The 19,694-nt window shown below is 33.9% G+C and overlaps 2 protein-coding genes and 1 non-coding gene across 4 annotated transcripts; 2 read left to right on the forward strand and 1 right to left on the reverse strand.

The window, feature by feature from the left end:
• Nucleotides 1-288: 288 nt before the first annotated feature.
• On the reverse strand, nucleotides 289-396 carry LOC148763694 (U6 spliceosomal RNA). The gene has a single exon (XR_016025660.1). It is a non-coding gene; the product is annotated as a U6 spliceosomal RNA (small nuclear RNA).
• Nucleotides 397-961: 565 nt separating this feature from the next.
• Nucleotides 962-6,479, forward strand: LOC18604589 (Leucine-rich repeat protein kinase family protein). Of its 2 annotated transcripts, XM_018118313.2 has the most exons (13): nucleotides 962-1,379; nucleotides 1,693-1,828; nucleotides 1,948-2,019; nucleotides 2,127-2,198; nucleotides 2,347-2,418; nucleotides 2,583-2,654; nucleotides 2,774-2,845; nucleotides 3,457-3,563; nucleotides 3,658-3,831; nucleotides 3,953-4,285; nucleotides 4,779-5,033; nucleotides 5,745-5,878; nucleotides 6,024-6,479. In XM_018118313.2, exons 1-13 carry the CDS (start codon nucleotides 1,298-1,300, stop codon nucleotides 6,246-6,248), a joined length of 1,806 nt encoding a protein of 601 aa, XP_017973802.2. In that variant the 5' UTR covers nucleotides 962-1,297; the 3' UTR covers nucleotides 6,249-6,479. The 2 variants fall into 2 exon arrangements, with proteins under 2 accessions (XP_017973802.2, XP_017973803.2); XM_018118314.2 differs by lacking the exon at nucleotides 2,127-2,198.
• A 431-nt stretch (nucleotides 6,480-6,910) lies between these two features.
• On the forward strand, nucleotides 6,911-8,074 carry LOC18604590 ((+)-cis,trans-nepetalactol synthase NEPS1-like). The gene has a single exon (XM_018118315.2). The coding sequence runs from the start codon at nucleotides 7,199-7,201 to the stop codon at nucleotides 7,994-7,996; it is 798 nt and encodes a 265-aa protein (XP_017973804.2). The 5' UTR covers nucleotides 6,911-7,198; the 3' UTR covers nucleotides 7,997-8,074.
• The last annotated feature ends 11,620 nt before the right edge of the window (nucleotides 8,075-19,694 follow it).

Raw genomic sequence — 19,694 nt, forward strand, 5'->3', positions numbered from 1 at the left:
AAAGAATTATAATTTAATTGAATTTTCTTACATTATTGAAGAGTTTTTTTTTCAAATATTATACTTTAAAATAATATCGGATGATCTTACAAGTACAAATTTAACCTTCTTTCTCTATCTAACCAAACTAATCTCTTAATTTTTTTTGTTTGTTAGCAAAAAATTAGGGGTAAATAAATTGTTTAATGTGGTTAGCTTATGATGGTCATGTATTTGAAATTGTACTATAGTGTCAACAAGGAGTATGGATATGATTCCACCCATTATCATTTTTTTTTGGAAAGTTAATAAAATTTAAATCATTTTTTGATTTGTGCGTGTCATCTTTTAAGTAGGGATCACATGAATCTTCTATGTATAATTTTAATTTTATAGGATGCTCTCTAAGACATAAACTTAATATCATTTAAGTAGAGACAAATGAACATACCAATTAAATTAACTCATTGTTGATTATTTTTTACTTATCTTACTTTTTTTTTATAATTAAAAAAAAAGATATTCATACTCTATTTTTTAAAAAAAAAATTATGTACTAATTAATAAACTAAATATTCGGATACTCGTTTGTTTTATTTGCTAAAATAGTACTTATAATTTTTACCAGTATTTTGCCAACAGATGTTTCCATAATTCTCACATCGGATCCTATAAAATCAACAAGATTTAATTGTACTGCAAGGTGGGTTTGCTACAAAGGTACGAAATAATAATAGTGTAACACAGCTCCGTGCATTCTTGGAACTCTGTCAGCGAGTCCGACAGGTTCAAATGCAGTCTCAGGCTTTTTTCAAGCCAAAGTTACCTTCGAAAGCGCCACTTTATACGTCAACAACTTTACTCTCCACCCAACCTTTGACACAAGCACAAGTTTCAGCCTTTTTGCCGCTAAAAACAAGTAAAAACCCCTCCGCAACTGGCCACTTGCTTTACTCTGTAGCGAGTCTCAACCATCCCCAGTACTCGTGAGATTTGTTGTTTATATGAACCTGTTTGAAATTTTATTGGGACAACGGCTACTTCTGCCTGCACAACTTTCCATGAAATTTTCAAAAAGGCTTGTCTTTAATTTGTATTCATATAAAATATTGGAGGAAACACATCTCTCTCTTCCTCTTTATCTCTCTCTCGTGCTTCAAATTATTATTAGTTTAATCATAGTAGTTCTTGACTATCTTCACCACTCACTTCCCACACTCACCTCTACCCTCTTTTATTGGCAAAATTTCATAGCTTCTTCTCTTTTTCCTCTATTGTAACACTTCCCAGAAGCTTGAGCTAGAAGGAGAGTAGGAAAATGAGGGCGATGCTTTGGCTATTCTCTGCGATTTTTGCAGCTACCCTTTTGAGCTCCGGCTCTTTTGCTCTCACTCAAGATGGTAATAACTAAAAAACCCATCACTGTTTTGATTTTTTTTATTGAAGTTTTTTTTTCGCTTTCTGCTGGCTGCTGGTGATGGGAAAGTGCTACATTTTAAGCTTGATGTTTTTTTTTTTAAAATTTCTTTTAATATAAACTGAATTAACTTAGCTCAACTGAATTAACTTAGCTCAGCTGAATCAAGCTTGAGTTTTGGAAAGTTATTCTTTTGTTTTCTAATTTTTATTTTTATTTTTAATTTCAATCGCTTAAAAATGGAGTGGAGTTGAACTTTTAGTCTATTTGACCTGATTTGGTTTTGATGTTTCAAGGTCTAACATTGTTAGAGATCAAAAGCACATTGAATGACAGTAAAAACTTCCTTGGAAACTGGCTAGCTAGTGATGAGTCACCCTGCAGTTGGACTGGCATTTCTTGTTATCCTAATGATCAAAGAGTCCGTTCAATGTAAGCCACATCCTTTTTTTTTTTTTTTGCTTTAGTCTTTTACTTGCTGTACTTTGTCTATTTTCTCTTAGCTCTTTTCAGTTTTATACTGATATTTTTGCTATGGGTTGGTTCCACAGAAACCTACCATACATGCAATTAGGAGGAACAATATCTCCCAGCATTGGCAAGCTAGACGGATTGCAAAGACTGTGAGTTTTCAATTTCTACACAGACAAGAATAATGTTAGAAATAGTGGGCTGATTCTGATTCTATATCTTCTTCTTTTCTTTTCCTTATTTTTTGGGGGTAATACAGGGCATTACATCAGAACAGTTTACATGGACTAATTCCTAACGAAATTACCAATTGTACTGAGTTGAGAGCCCTGTAAGCAAAAACAAGTTTACTTTGTGTGTGGCTATTTCCTGCTTTGGAAGTTGTCTTATTTCTTCTCTCATTTTCACATTGTTCCCTCTATCTGAGGCATTAAATTAGATGCAATTAAATTACATCTTGCAATTGATTGTTTGCGCAGTTACTTGAGAGCTAATTATCTACAAGGAGGCATACCATCAAATATTGGAAACCTTTCCTTTCTCACTATTCTGTAAGATCCCTCAATATGCTACTGCTTCTTTAGTCAGAAGGCATAGATGTGAACTCTTTAGCAATTTATTTATTTATTTTTTCGGATAAGTAAATTTGTTTAGCAATTAGTTTGATTTTTATGTGCTAATCCTTGTGATTGCCTGCTGGAAATTCATATTTTAGGGATTTATCAAGCAATTCGCTAAAGGGTGCTATACCTTCATCTATAGGCCGTCTTACAAGATTGCACTACCTGTAAGTTCAAGAAGAATTGTTGTTTGCAAATATTAATTTGAGTTGTTTTAGTTAATAATGCAATTAAAAACAAAGAAAATGAAGTTTCTTAACTGCCTGATGGTTGCTATTTGTGGCAGCAATTTGTCAACCAACTTTTTCTCTGGTGAAATCCCAGATATTGGAGTCCTGAGCACTTTTGGGAACAAGTCGTGAGTACTCTTCTCTTCAACATGACCAGCTTTTATGTCTATGCTTGCTATAATATGTGGATCAACATATTAGTGATAAGCTGCAATGCTCAATTTTTATATTTCTGTGAAAATATGTACCAAAAGGGTTTTACCTACTTTCTTCTAACTATAAGGCATCAGATTTGTTCAAAGGATATTGATATATAGTTCATGGCTCAAAATTAATCAGAAAAAATCGTGTTGCATTCCAATTGCAAACGGCATTGACTGTACTTGCATGCATGTTATCTGTTGTGTGCTTATGGCATCTCTTCACAGTTTTACTTCAGCAAAACCTTTAGCCTTTTGCTAAAGTTTTGATACGATGCTAAGAATTTTTGCTCTCTTGCAGCATAAAAGCCATTTGGGCTTCTTTGTATTAGATAAATTTTGAAATGGTCCAATAAGTCAATAGGATGTCTTGAATCTAGGTTCTACCAAACATCTAACCTTGTTGGCTACACAAGGGAGCGAAAAGCTGCTGGAAATCATTTGGATTTCAAAATATTTTCACATTAATGTTAATGTAAGCAGTAACTAATCTGCTAAGTCATCAATACAGCTTGTTGATGCCTCACTTATGTTCTCAGGTTTATTGGCAATTTGGACCTATGTGGCCAACAAGTTCACAAGCCTTGTCGGACGTCACTGGGATTCCCAGCAGTCCTACCGCATGCTGAAAGTGATGAAGTAGCAGGCAAGTTTCGTTATTTTCTGTGGCTTTCATTGTGATATTTCTCAAAAGGTTTATGCATGTAATGATAAGGTGTTATCCCTATTGATTTCTGCAGTCCCAACAAAGCGATCATCTCATTACATAAAAGGAGTGCTAATTGGTGCAATGTCCACAATGGCCCTTGTGCTTGTTATGCTCCTTGCGTTCCTCTGGATATGTCTACTATCAAAGAAGGAAAGGGCTGCTAAGAGATACACAGAAGTTAAAAAGCAAGTGCAGCAAGATATAAGTAAGCTGGTTTATTTATCCAAAGTTGGCAGTTATATAAAATCCTGTTGCCCTGCCCCTACCTGCCCAACCAACCCTTTTCTGTGTCAAATACTTGCTGCTAACTATTTTATTTTTTGCAGGTACAAAACTTATCACTTTTCATGGGGATCTGCCATATCCATCATGCGAGATTATTGAAAAGCTGGAATCCCTTGATGAAGAGGATGTTGTGGGGTCTGGGGGATTTGGAACTGTATACCGAATGGTCATGAATGATTGTGGAACATTTGCTGTTAAAAGAATAGATCGGAGTCGTGAAGGATCTGATCAAGTCTTTGAGAGAGAGCTAGAGATCTTGGGCAGCATCAAACACATTAATTTAGTAAACCTGCGTGGTTACTGCAGGCTTCCAGCATCGAAGCTTCTTATATATGATTATCTTGCTATGGGCAGCTTGGATGACTTTCTGCATGGTATGCTGGTGTTTAATATTTCTATTCTTACTACAAGCTATATCATGGAGAATTACATGGGCATGAAAAATTTGAGGTGGCATTTTCATAGTTTGACATGATTTAATACTAGATGTTTCAATTTTTACCGTAGTAGGAAGCACCATTTTCAACTGTTATTAGACCATTTTGTATTTCTTCTGAATTTGCATTACTTGGGGACTTTTATATAATCTGACCATATTTCCAGTTTATTAATGCAGAATTGTGGCCCACAGAGAAGGAGAGGGGGGGGGGGGGGGGGGGAGTCAGGGTTAACCATTTCTACTTTGTGAATTTGTTTGCATCATATTCTACCTGCCAATCATTCATTCATGACACTCCATCCCATCACATCAAAGTATGGCAAATCAAAACTTCTTGAATGCACCTAGATATGTAATATGCATTCTTTAAATGATACTGAAATGCTTACTGTTAATTGTGTTGTCTTGTATGTTATTTACATTTTCAGAACACAAAGAACAAGACAGGCCATTGAACTGGAGTGCTCGTTTAAAAATAGCCCTTGGTTCTGCTCGAGGATTAGCATACTTGCACCATGATTGTTGTCCAAAGATAGTTCATCGAGACATAAAATCCAGCAATATTCTTCTCGATGAAAACTTGGAGCCCCATGTATCTGACTTTGGTCTTGCCAAACTTTTGGTTGATGAGGATGCCCATGTTACTACTGTTGTTGCTGGCACTTTTGGCTATTTGGCTCCAGGTATATCTTGCTTTATTATGAACTGTCATCTAGAATGTTTCAGTTGCAATTGTTTTTGTTTGTTTCAGACTTCCTTTACATGCTTTCTTGCGGAAAAGTTTCACTACAGGATCTATAACTCTATATTGAGCTCTTATTACACATTTGTTTTGTTAGTTTTAGAGAGTTAGGTAGGGCAGCTACACTAAGGATTGGGAAACATTACTATCATACTTGTTTCAGGTTTCTGCATGATGGCATTATCTGACTCAGAACTCCTTCAATGATTATTTTTGTCCCAGCAACCTGATTCTCTATGAAGTGGAAAAAGAGATTTGGGTGATTAACAGATAAATGCACAATAGCATAGATGATCAGGATATTTTAAGTGTTTCCTTTAATAAAATATTTTAGACATTAGTGTGAGAGTAACTACCTGTCCTGCCAGTTAAACTGCCTGTTGCACATAACTGTTGCCTCTCGACATGAGTAATTTCACAAGACACTCACATGTAATCCTCACAAGTTTCACCAATTTGTGTGTAGGTTAATCCTCCCGACATGGGTAATTGCTGCTTGACATTTGTAACTCCAAACTACATGCCAACATGTATTCTGATAGGATGATAAAGCATTATTACTTCAAACTATTGATCATTATATTATCATCATTGTCATTTCTAGCAAATAGAAATTATTTTTGACTTGTAATTACTTACTACTACGGAGCAGAATATCTACAAAGTGGGAGAGCCACTGAAAAGTCGGATGTCTATAGCTTTGGAGTTCTCTTGCTGGAGCTTGTAACTGGAAAAAGGCCAACTGATCCAACTTTTGTAAAGAGGGGCTTGAATGTTGTTGGCTGGGTAGGCCCCCCGAAGTCTTTTTCTCCTTTTATGACAGTTACTTAAGATAAAGGTCATTGAGTTTTTTGTTTGGTGGAAAACTAATTATTTCCATCTGTTTCAGAATATCTAGATATAATTTTCTGTTTTGCTCAAACATGTACAGATGAACACTCTACTGAGAGAGAATAGATTGGAAGATGTAGTGGATAAAAAATGTACTGATGCTGACATGGAAACTGTAGAAGCAATTCTGGAAATAGCGGCAAAATGTACTGATGCAAATCCAGATGAACGGCCAACAATGAGCCAGGTACTTCAGTTGCTGGAACAAGAGGTCATGTCACCTTGCCCGAGTGATTTCTACGAGTCTCATTCAGATTATTGTTAAATGGACATTAGAAATTGAGTAACTTGGCTATTGCACATAAGATCTGCTGCCTATGCCTTTTTTCTCCAGAGTTTTGTGATTTTCTCCCACTCTGTGGGGCCTGTATATTATTGTCTAGCAATTGATGGATGTGCATGTTGTCTTGCACCCTTTCAACTTGAATGGTTTTGCTGTATTTCTTTTATAGTATAACGTAATTCCACGAGGTTATGAATCCCAGTTTGGTTGAAATCGGAGTTCTGAAAACAATATTGCTCGAGACAAAGGTACAAGTGGAACTTTATGATGAGCTTTAGCTATAGTAGCATATTTGCTTTTCATTTCACTGATAAAAAGAGACGTTATATGATTTCAAGGACAGGATTGATTGCCTAACCATCACTAATAACTCATGCTATAATGCCAGTCACTGTCTTCTTTCTTTCTTGTTATGAAATTGACAATGCATCTTCATGAGCTGCCTGGGCCATGACAACATCGTCTGGGGCTATCTGTAATTGTTGGCTTCTTTCTTGTCTAGGCGAAGACTTGGTTGTCATAGGACCAAGTAAACTTTGTAGCTGGAAAAGATATAGCTATAAACAAAGACGAGTCAAATCGATGAAAATAAAGAAGCACTATTGATACATTCGGCTGATATGTATGTTTAGCTAGTTGCAGAAGAAGACAGAAACTTGAGGCCTAAAGAATTCCCTAATCCCTTACACCATAACTTGTTACAATGAAACTTCCAATTATATACAAGTCAAAAACCGCAGCATGCCCTTTGCTGCTATTGGACAAACTAAAAGAGAAACACGGACACACACACACATTCAGAGAGATTTAAATAAATTTGCCACCTACAGGGCAGCATTGGATACTTTATATGCTGATCGTTCTCATGGTTTATAACATAAACTTATAAGTTGTAATTAAGGCAAATCTGCAGGAAGAATTTGAACCCTAAAATGGCAGACCGCGAACCATGCAACAAGAAGCTCGAAGGCAAGGTAGCCATAATCACTGGTGGTGCAAGCGGTATTGGTGAGGCCACCGCGCACCTCTTTGCTGACCATGGTGCACGTGCCATTGTGATCGCGGACATCCAAGATGAGAAGGGTGAAAAACTTGCTGCATCAATTGGCCAGAATCGTTGCGCCTGTACCTTCGTTCACTGCGATGTAACAAAGGAGCAAGATGTTGAATCCCTCGTCCAATCCACAATCCAACTGTATGGCAGGCTAGACATCATGTTTAGCAATGCAGGCGTTATGAGCAAATCCCAGCAAACAATCCTCGACTTGGACTTGTCATCCCACGAAAAGCTGTTTGCTATCAACGTAGGTGGGGTGGCAGCTAGTATCAAGCATGCAGGGCGGGCCATGGTGGAGGGGAATACAAAAGGAAGCATCATTTGTACAGCAAGTGTTGCTGCTAGAATTGGGAGTGACAGGCATACAGATTATGTTATGTCGAAGAACGCGGTGTTAGCGTTGATGAGGTGCGCCAGTACTCAGTTGGGTGCGCATGGGATACGCGTTAACTGTGTTTCACCAGGTCCTGTGGCAACACCTTTGCTCTGTGAGGCTTTGCGGATGGGGGTGGAGGAGGTAGAAACGAGCTTTGCGAGGTCCTATTGCTTGAAAAATAATGGGGTTTTGAAGGTCAAACATGTGGCTGATGCTGTGCTGTTTCTTGCTTGTGAGGAGTCTCAGTTTATTACCGGCCATAACTTGGCTGTAGATGGTGGGTTTAGACTTTCCTAACTTAATTGTATGGAACAATTTTTCCTTTTTTTTTTTCAGAATAAATAAATAGACTATATTCAATTAGCCTTTCATGTACTTTGAAAAATAAAAATGTAAATATGCTTTACATAAGAACTGTAACTTGTTATAATTATGGAAATCCTCACTGTATCAAATTATCATCCCTAAATAATTCTTAACCGATACTTTATCAAGATAAGACATTGATATAAGCATAGGCACTAGCATATATTATGTTTTTTGTTTGTGAAATAAGCACTCAATTTTATAGATTGAATTATTGAGATTATTGAAACCCACATATGGATGCTTGTTATAAAAACAAGTTTATTGAATATGACCAATCATAAGAATTTTCATTTGGTACATCGTTTAGGTGTTTATAAAATTATTTGTAAATATCAATCATATAAATGATCCTTAAACTTAAGATCCTTAGGTTATTTTATGTGAAAATTTTATACTTTAATATTATCTTAGATAATCTTAGGCAAAGATGTATTGTAGCGTATATGTTAAATATAAAATGAACCACGTGAAAATAAATGAATGTTACATAAAAGAAAATATCGTTTTATGCGCTTCAAGGGTTTAAATGAAGAGGGGTTTTGGGTTTTGGCTTTCAGGTCTGTGGGTTTAAATGATAAATAAATGAAGAGACGAGGGGGTATGAGGGTTTAAATAGGGAGGTTACAACCACATTGTTTTGGCAAACAAGAAGGGTGAAGAATTGAGCCAGAGCAAGCTCAACAAGATCCACTTAAGCCCACTTAAAAGTTTAGCCCAACTTGCGGAGCAGGCTTACGGGGACTCAAACCCATCAATTTAGTTCATTTGAGGTATATTTTTGGGTTAGCCTTGTTTTTATATACACTAGAGTGGTGCACCGCTTTGCGCGGGTATTGAATTTTTTATTAAAAATAATTTAAAATTATATAATATTATAAATAAAAATAATAATAATTAAAGAGAAATAATTTGAAATTTAAAAATACTATAAATAATAGTTGCAATGATAATTTAAAGATAATTATTTTTAAAAAAAATTAAATATTTTCTCTTCTATTATTAAGCAAAATTTTTTATTTAAATAATTTTTTTTGAAAACATCTGATTTTTTAGATCTTAATATATGCTAATGTTGATATAATCATATTTTGGTAATTACATGATTCTAATAGTGAAATCAAATTCATATTGAGAAAATATAATATTTTAAAAGTAATTATTGATAAGCTACATAATTGATACAATAAAATTATTAAAATAAAATGAATATTTTTTGAAAGTCAAAATAAAATGAAAGTTAATTATACTTATTAAATTTTTTTTAGCTTTAATGATAAAATTTTCTAAATGATCTTCGATTTTAATTAAAACTTTTTTATCTTATGCATTTAAAATTATTTAAAATTAATCCACCTTGTGATTCCTATCATGTCTCATTAAAAATTAAAAATTTGTTTCACGTCAAACTTGGATGAAATCTACAAATATCCACACAAAAATTTTACTTTTATATCATATTTTATAAAATATATATATTTTTTAATACATGGAAGCATTGTTAGCTTCAATTTCTTGTGAACCAAAACATCATCACTTAATGTGGGAAAAACCTTTTCTGAAGCTAAAGAGAAAAAATCCTCTGTTGACAATCCTAATGCAACCGACCCTACAAAAATCATCTCAAAATTCTTTTTTAATCAACTATTTTAAATTAACCACATGTCAATAGAAGAAGCCACAAATGTGGCCAAGTGTGGATGCCCCTTTGAGGCTTCCTTTTACTTATGTTATAGATGTGATGGAGCATCCAATAAATTTAAGTATTCTAGAAAGGTATCATCATCTTTTTAGAAGTAGAAACCAAAGATGCCTCAAGTCGATCATTAGGATAGATCTTTATAAATATCTCATCTCATTTGTGATGTGTTAGTGCAATAAGTTCAATGTGAATAATTTTAAAAGGGGGGTGAATTAGAATTTTTTTTTTAAATTTTGAAAATTCCTTTACAAAATAGAGCAAATAAGGTTCTCTTAAGCTAAATTTCCAATTTGAAAATGACCAAGACAATTTAATTCTTGTAAAGTAAGTGAAGTTGGAAATACTAATGAGATTGAAGAAGTAAGGAAGGAAAAAGGATCAACACAACAATTTTTATAGAGCTCAATACAATGCCTTTTGTGGATCAAGCACAACCTTTCAATACAATACCTTTTTATGGTTAAAGCATAACCACTTTTCCTTTTATCTTGGTTAAGGTATAACTACTTAATTTTTACCTTTTCAATTGGCTAAGGTATAATCACTTAAGTGAATACAATAAGAAATAAAAATCCAGTTAGGATGCCTTTTAAAGGCTAAATAGTAAGTTAAGTACAATATTTGGTGAGAAGAAAGATAAGTAATAAAGTCTTTATAAATAGTACAATAGAAGACTTAAACACAAGAAGAGAGGTATAAAGAGTATTGAGATGAATTCTTCTCTTAGAGTTGTGTTTCAAGTCTTCCAACCTTCATAAATGTTATGGGAGCTTGTAATTATAGTTGTTGAAGCTTTAAGGATAGTTAGGAGTGCATTAAATGTGAAAATAATCGTTTTTCTTTTCATTTTAGGTTTCAATGGTCACATTGTATCGATACACGTGTGCATGTATCGATATATTGCCTCTTTTATTTTTTAATTCCCATTATAATGTATCGATACATTCTGGCATGTATCGATAGTTTTGAACTTGGCTGCTAAGGCTTGAACATTTTGTTGGAAATGTATCAGTACATTTGCTAATGTATTGATACTTTTGAGGCAGTAAGTATTCTATTAAAAATGTATCGATATATTTGAGAAATGTATCGATACTTTTGAGACAGTAAGCATTCTGTTGAAAATGTACTGATACATTTGAGAAATGTATCGATACTTTTAAGGCAGTAAGCATTTTATTGCATTTCTATTGATATATTTGAGAATATATCGATACATTGAGTTTAGCTTTGCAAATTCTGACTTTTCTCAAGAACATTTATCGACAGATTTCAATTTCTATCGATACTTGTCCAAATGTATCGATACATGAAGAATATGTATCAATAGATTTGGACTAGAATGCACTTTTCAAAGTCCTTTTTCATTGTTTTTGTTCTCAAATTCATTTAAAAGTGTTAGGGGATGCCTAGATTTGATATTCTAATACTTAAATGAAATTTTGATTATTTTTATTTGTCATTCCAAAACATGGGATCAATTTGAAAGCTATAAAGCTAACAATGTCCTTCTTTATGATATGACAAAACATGAGCAAAATATTATTCAAACTTTTGAAAATAGACTTTTTTGAATTTTAAAGGTTTGAAAGTTGTACGGAATTGTGCATCCTCCCCCTTAATCTATGCTTACCCTCAATTTAAAACCTTTTTAAGAATTCTAATTTTGAAAACGATTTGCCCGTTTTGACAAAAAATGTAATGTAAAATTTGCTCAGTTGGTGATCTTTCAACACTCGGAGCACAATCTAAGATGTTGTTCATGTTCTTCCTTACTCCTTGAGTATTCTAAAATGTCATTAATGAATACCACCACAAAACTGTCCAAATATGGTTTGAACACCCTGATTCATCATGTTTATAAAAGTTGCCAGGGCGTTTGTAAGTCCAAAAGACATAACCAAAAACTCATAATGTCCATACCTAGTACAAAATGCAGTCTTGGCACCTTTTCTTGCCTAATCTTGAGTTAGTGGTAACCAGAACGAAAATAAATCTTGGAGAAACACAGTGCTCCTTACAATTGCTCAAATAAATCATTAATACTAGGAAGTGCATACTTATTCTTTATCGTTACCTTATTGAGTTGTTGGTAATCGATACATAAACTAAGTGATCCATCTTTCTTTCTCACAAACAATACTGGTGCATCACATGATGACACACTAGGGCGTATAAAACCCTTATCCAACAAATCTTCCAATTGATCCTTGAGTTCCTTAAGTTCTACCAGTGCCATCTTATATGGTGGAATGGATAACGGTCAGGTATCCTTCACCAAATCTATACAAACTCAACCTTTCTATTTAGAGGTAAGCTAGGTAGTTCTTTCGAAAACACATCGGCCATGCTTTTGGACTCTACTTGAGTATCTCTAATAACCGTAAAAAATCCTTGGCATCCATGTTGCAACAATTTCCTCGCCGTCATGGCAAAAACCACATTGATTGGAACAATACTGCAATCACCCTGAATGCTAAAAGATGACTTGCTTGGGTAACAAATCTAACTAGCTTGTGATATCAATCCACACTGGCGAAATTTGGCGATAGCCAATCTATACCCAAAATCACATCAAAGTTCAACATATCGAGCAAAATCAAAGTTGCTTGTGTGTCCTTATCCTTTATTTGAACTACACAAGACTTATAGTCAAATTGGGTAACAAATTTATCCTTAAGCAGAGAAGTTACTACAAAACCAAATTCCATCAAAGTACGGTCAACCTCCAATTTATAGCAAAACATGGAGACATAAAGGAATGCGTAGATCCAGGATTAAATAGAATACGTGCTTCATAATCACATATAAGAAGGATACCTGAAACCACTACATTAGACATCTAAGCGTCCTAAGGTGTCAAAGCAAAAACTCTAGCTTGTCCCTTGCCAATTACTCCCTAGTGTACGAACTCATATGCTCTACCTCGAGAAAAGTTGCCAGCACATTTACTTCTAGCTTTGGTGATTGATCAAATAGGTTGAGATGCAATAGGTGGTGACGGTAATGCAGCTTGGGACGTGGGGTGTTAGCCCTCTTGAGACCGTGGTGCCATAGTGCAGTCCTTCTTCATGTGCCCAAGCAGTCCCCATTCATGACAAAGTCTTCTTGCTCGACGACACACCTTCCATTAACTTTTCCACAAATGGGACAAAGTGAAGCTAACTGAGTATTAGACTTTGAGGCCTGCAACCTTGATGCATTACGTGCCCACTTGTCCTGTCAAGACCCTGAAGTGACTATGCTCCTATTGTTGATTTCTCAAACAAGTGTACATATCGTTAACAAGTAATATAATAATAAAGTAGAGTATCGTTCCCACAAAGAATTGTTTAATTCCTACTGTTAACTACTAAAATTATAACACCATAATTTTATCCAAACAATTAAAATAAAAAAGAAAAATTAAAACTAATAAACTGAAACTAAAATTAAATAGTAAATAAAACTCATTTAACTACCAAACCTATGATTATGATGTCTCTCCATACTTTATCTGATTATTGTCTCTTTCTCTTAACTCAATTTAATGGATTAAGTTGCTAAACTAGAGTTATAAATTATTTACAAGTTTCTCATAAAAATGCCTATCCTAATTAATTTACTATATGTCTATAAAATTATATTGAAGAAAGATTCATTAAGTTCGTGCTTTATTTTTCCCTACGTATGGCTTATAGGTGTATGTCTACCCTATAGGCAAATCAAACCACGTAATCAATTAAGTGCATTCAATCATACGTTATTCTATTCAAGGTCTACCTAAATCTTTTTCTTCAAGGTTTAACGTAAGTTTCCAATTCAATCTAACTGGTGATTAGACAACTAGAAGCATTAAGAACATAATAAAATGGACAACTTAAATCCATCAAAGATAAGTAAAAGAGAAGATAAATAAATCAGACTACATATTAAGCTCAATCATAATCTTAGATAAAAAGTTTAGTTCCCCATTAAGTCACACATCATCATTGAATAAAATATAAATATTAAAAACAAAATCAAGAGAATAAGAGAATAAAAAAGATAGAAAAACTCAAGAATTGTATTCTTGATCTCCAAATTTCCTTGAATTCTTCAAATTCTTCTTAGCTTCAATGACTTTGTGGCTTGACTCTCAATTTGGCGTTTCCTCTTTTTTTAAAAAAGTCTTTCAAAATGTTGTTTTTATAGGCTTTAAAGTTAGGCCAAGTTGGGTGAAAAAAGAAGTCAATTCCAATCAGGATTTCCTTATCAGACTATGTAGGTCACAGCTTTGCCCAATTAATTACCAGAAATCGTAATTGCTCTAAGACTGTTGCAATACATTAACTTTGACAAGATTTTTGACCACCTTCCAAGCTGAAATGGGTGAACTTATAAACATGAAAGTTGTAGATTTTTCTCTTATCTTTCCATGGTCTAAGAATCGCTTTATTTGGAGCTCTTTAGAGAGAGTTATGGTCGAACTACCAAAACGTATGCAGTGTAAGTCTACACCTTAAAATTGCTCTCTTTCTTTCGTTAAAATTCTTCTTTCATCAAACACCTACAAAAGCACAAACAAATCAATAACAACCTATATTAACCATATTAACACCAAATTAACTATAAAATTAACTAAGATTAGATTGACTCACCTTATATAACTAATTTAAAATAATTAAATAAACCTACTAATTTCTATGCATTATTACAAGAATTAAGCTAAATTACTATCAAAATTAAGTGCAAATAACTCTATATCATAGAGTTATCACACCCCCAAACTTAATATTTTGCTAGTCCTCGAGTAAAACATAGAAAAGAAACTAACTTACAAAATTCAAATTCAGTTAATGAGAACTAAAATAAATATAGTTACTACTACTACTACTACTATTACTACCACTAGTAGTAGTAGAAATAAAGTGCACCAGCTTAATGATTCCATATAATTTCCTCTAAAGTATGTCTATGAATCATTAACCTAAGGAAAAATATAGGCATCATTTAAATTCATGTATCAATTCTAATGCAAGCACATTTTCAAATGGATTTTCGTGTGTGTGTAAAGTCTTTTATCAAGAATATCATAATATCCGGATGAGTTTATGCCAACACAAACTTCAAATTAGTACTAGAACTCTATATGTTTACTTTTCATTTCTCTCTCCAATAATGTAAACTAATACAAAGCCAGGGATCAATAGGACTTTAGTAAGCTTTTAATGTATGGCTGGGGTTAAGGTAGGATACAAGATAATAATGTGGCTCAAATCACCCTAAGCACATAATTATTCTAAGACTTATCTATAGAGCTCTATTCTTTTTCTCCAAGTACACCTTTTCTTCTAGATTTGAACTTTTTTTTTCATAATTTCACAATTTTACACCCCCAAACTTATTATCTTTGTATTGTAGGTAATTGGGTGACTTTTAATATTTTGAGCCTTTTTTTTTCCATCAACATCACCTTTCCACCTTTTTCAACATTTAACTTAATTTAAATTTCCTAAAACAATATACATGCTTAGGAGTGAGGGTTACAAAATTAAAAAAATTAATTTTAAGGCTAAGCTCAATTATTCTGTAGTTCAACAAAGAAAAGGAAAATTAGGCTCAAAAGAGATATACTAGGGATAAAGATTTAATTAGGTAGGCTTTTAAGGCTCAAACAGTCCAAAGATGGCTTAAATCATGTCCCTAACTAAGTATTGCCTAAGATTTCGCCTGGAAAGAAAATCAAGCAAATTCCAGAATTCATGACATAATCTAAAATTTGTATCAATATAAACCTTCTCTAGATATTCAAAATAATTCAAAGTAAAAGATATAGTGTTCAAAATTGTGGAAATCACATCCTCACAATGATACTTAACAAAAGCATTTAGCATGAATCCAAACAAAAACCTTATTCACCAAAAGCTCAGAATTCAAGACAACTAATTATCATCATTGGATAGAGAAATCATAGAAACAAATTGGCACAACTTTTCTCTAGATTCCTAAAATTTAAACAAAAAATAAATTCATTTACCAACTAATTCTAAATTATTTATAAATTTGGATAAACATACAAATAAAATTAAATCTAAAACTTCCACAGAATATTTATCACCAAAAAAATAAATTTACCTCTTTAAATTTAAACTAAATATTGTCCTCAATGTTCAAAAAAATAAAGGGAAGGTAAAGAATACTCCTCTGAGGATTGGATGAATCCAGTGAAGCTCTAATCTGCCTCCCCATCATCCTCATTGTCACTTGTAAGAAAATTTTTTTTACTGAAAAAAATAAATAGAGATCAATGAAAATAAATAAATAAATAAATAAAAATAACTAAAAAATAAGAGTTTCAAAAGCTTGGGTTGCCTCCCAATAAGCACTTCTTTATAGTCAATAGCTTGACTTTGGTTAAAGTTTGAGTTTGCATGGAAAAAGCTTGAGGTGTGAAAGTAGCCTCCTCTTAAGATGAGGTTATTGTGCCTTTAACTCAAGATTTGATGCTTGCTTAACCCAAGGCGGTGGAATAGGCTAACTTTTATCCAGCTTCTCAAATTAAGTTCTTCTTGACTAATGCGCTTTTGCTATAACCTCCTTAGGTAACTCATCAACTGTATCCAAAAAAGGAATGTGAGGCACATATGGCTTGACTTGTGATGATGTAGATATTTCCTTTTCTTGCTTAATTTCTTCATATTGAACTTGATTACTAGAAGTATGTACTTAATATACTTTATCTCCATGATCTTGAGGTCTATTATTGATGGCACTAGCTAGTTGGCCCACTTGTGTCTCAAGATTTCAGATTGATTCTGCTTGACTTTGAATGATGGCATTAGTCTTTGTCATGAAGGCATCAGTCTTTGTCATGAATTGCATGAACATATCCTCTATTGAAGGCTTTTTCTCTAGCATAAGAGCTCTAACTTATGACTGAAAATCATTATGAAAAATAGATTGTGATGAAAATGTAGGACCATGATCATTACTCCATGAAACATTTTCGTGATTCCATCCTAAGTTGTAATTGTTGGAGTATGACTTATTTTGCTGCCCATCAAAGCTTCCATCAAATTGCATTGATTCATAATAGGCTGGACAACAATCACTTAAATGCCTATCTCCATAAAGCTCACATGTCACAAAGGGACTTTGAAAAGTATTAACACCCCAAGTGTTAATTTTTTGAGACAAAGCATCTACTTTAGTGGCTAAAACACTGATTGCATCCAATGCATAATCACTAGCAACCCTCCTTGATGGGAGCCATGTGATTGAGAAGCTTTGTGTTGGCCCTAATGGCTTGTGGACGTTTCACGTCCAATGCTAACACTTTGTTGGCCCCGATGGCCTTCAGTCTTAGCCTTATTGGCCTTGTCTCGAGTCACCAACTCTCAGTGATCCTTCTCTTTATTCTCTATGCACAATCGACTACGGAGGCATAAGTACGAAATGCCTATGATGCAACAGTCTTAAATAGTGGTTCTGTCAATCCATCCATAAATCGTATACTTCTTATATCTTCAATAGCTATAAAATGTGGTGTATACCAAGATAACTGTGTGAACCGAATGTCATACTCAGAAACTCTCATGCCAAGTGCTTACACCAATGCCTCAAACTCACGTGCCTTGGCGACTCGCACATAATTTAGAAAAAATCGACTTAAAAAGGCCATAATAAATTTCTCCTAAGTTAATGGGTCAGAGCTAGCTAGTCTACCTCTTCATAAGGACTGATTCCACTGATAAGCCACATTCTCAAGCTTAAAACCACTTAACTGTTTTGATCATGCACTAGAACATCCCAAAGCAATGCAAAATTTCTCCATCTCATCCTAGAAAATTTAAGGGTCCTCTGTTGTATAAGAACTAGAAAATAAAGGTGGTTTCATTTTAAAGAAATTTGATGGTGAAACCTCAATAGTCCTTTTAGCAAACTCTGACTGTTGTTGGTCATCTTGACCTTGAGATGTGCATAGCACACACTGGTCGTCATCCCTCAACTCGCCTCTGAAGGTCATCCAAACGAGTAGCCATCATCTCCATGACCCTATTAACTCCTTGCAGATTAACTACCACATTTGCCAAGGTAGCCTCCCCAGCGAGCACTTTATCTCTAACCTCTTGAGATTGAGCATCAACGGGGTTCCTCCACAAGTGCCTCATTACTAGCCGCTACAGGTGGCTCATTACTAACAAATCTAGCAGTTCTAACCTACCTACCACACACCCTAATAATGGAAGTTTATGGTCTTGCAAACACATCAACAAGAGCATCTTGCTTTATCATGCCCCTAGCTGTAACTCGTGCCCAAAGTGGCATCCTGACTTGAACAAGAACAAACACTAAACTCAATATGGTGAATAAAAAGGTAGATTTTAAACAAACAAGAAAATCCATGTAGTCTCCCATTCACAGGTTATGCTACAATTCACAAACCTAAACAAGACACGATGCAAAAACCCAACTCTACTGACTCAAAACAAAATGCCTAAGACTTAGACAAACCTAAAGTTCTTATACTAATTTTGTCACGACCCAAACTAAAGGCCATGACTAGCGCAAAGGTATTGATCGAAGTTACCCTTTCAACGCATGCAAGCCTAAATTAAACAATTCAAATCAAATACTCGAATTTATCTCATGGGACTCATCACCATGGAACTAAACATCAAACGTGCATGAACATATTAAATCACAAAGAGACAGGAGGGAAATGAGAAAATTTTGAGTTTTAGGGCTTTTAAGCCTGTTTAGGCTGATTGGGCAATTTAGGACCAACTATAGAGGGTTTAAGGTCAATCCTGGACTAGAAGGTTTGTATTTCATCCATTTCACCTTCACAAGATCGACTATAAAGGGTTTATAGTAGCCTACTTTTTACTTCACAGAATTGACCCTCTATGCACTAAGGTCCACTTCTTAAGTCCAGATTGACAAAAATTATTCATTTTAAGGGCTAATCCCATTCTAAATCCCTTCCATAACCTCTAAAACTCTTAATTGTGAATTCTCAAAGATGAAATTAAGGTTTTTAAGTCAACAAAATTATTTTCCTAAGCTCACTAAGTTAACTAGCTAATTTATCCATGTCACAGAAACTACGAGTTTCACAAGTCAACAAGTGAAAATTATTTTGAAATCTTCGATTATCTTATTACTTTTTAAGTTGCATAATTTTGTCAAATTTAATCTTAATAAGAAAAAAAAGGAGAAGAAGATAATGGAGTTGGAGAGATGTGAAAAAGGAGGAGGAGAAGAAAAGGATAGTTGAGAAGGAGTTGGAGAGATAAAAATAAAAAAGGTAAAATAGACTGACATCTTAATTTTTTACTATAATTACATGCAGGTCCTTTACTTTTCAAAATGAACACTTGGTCTCAAATTTGTAAACTATATTAATGCCTAAACGTGAAATATCTAAAATGTATTTTTTCTTTTTTCACTTTTCTCAAGCTGGTAGGCGGTGCTCCTTGGAGAGTGTCGATTGACGTCGCACGTAGGGTGGCCTGGCGACAAACGGTAAGAGAGATTTTTTTTTGAAAAAGAGAGGAAAAAATTAAAAATGAAAAATAATAATTTATATAGTTGTAATTTTTAAAACTAATGTAGGGTAAAATTATTTTAAAAATATTGTCACGTCATTAAACTAATGGAAATATTGACGGTTGACTAACGTCGGGATTTATGTGTCCAACGAAAGATATATTTTAGGATGCAGTGTTCATTTTTTTTTTTTAACATGGAAAAAGGAGATTCAAATCCTATTCTTTAAATAGAGAGATCACGTATCAACTAATAAACCAAATACTGGAGGTGTAAATATCAGTGTATTTTATCTAAACAAAAAACTTATATTTATATTTTACATATCTTTTTTAAAAAATTATTAATGTTTAATTTTAAATTTATTTTTTATAATGTAACATCATTTAATAATCTGATAGATTATAAGTGCAT

This window comes from Theobroma cacao, chromosome 3 (genome assembly GCF_053813885.1).
Source record: "Theobroma cacao isolate CCN51 chromosome 3, ASM5381388v1, whole genome shotgun sequence".
Taxonomy (NCBI): domain Eukaryota; kingdom Viridiplantae; phylum Streptophyta; class Magnoliopsida; order Malvales; family Malvaceae; genus Theobroma; species Theobroma cacao.

What these genes read in the sequence shown, in the direction of transcription:
- LOC18604589 (XM_018118313.2), top strand. Translation starts at nt 1,298, where the DNA reads ATGAGGGCGATGCTTTGGCTATTCTCTGCGATTTTTGCAGCTACCCTT. An exon ending in TGTACTGAGTTGAGAGCCCT is followed by an intron (nt 2,199 to 2,346) that starts GTAAGCAAAAAC and finishes TTGTTTGCGCAG; the next exon opens with TTACTTGAGAGCTAATTATC. An exon ending in GCAAGTGCAGCAAGATATAA is followed by an intron (nt 3,832 to 3,952) that starts GTAAGCTGGTTT and finishes TATTTTTTGCAG; the next exon opens with GTACAAAACTTATCACTTTT.
- LOC18604590 (XM_018118315.2), top strand. Translation starts at nt 7,199, where the DNA reads ATGGCAGACCGCGAACCATGCAACAAGAAGCTCGAAGGCAAGGTAGCC.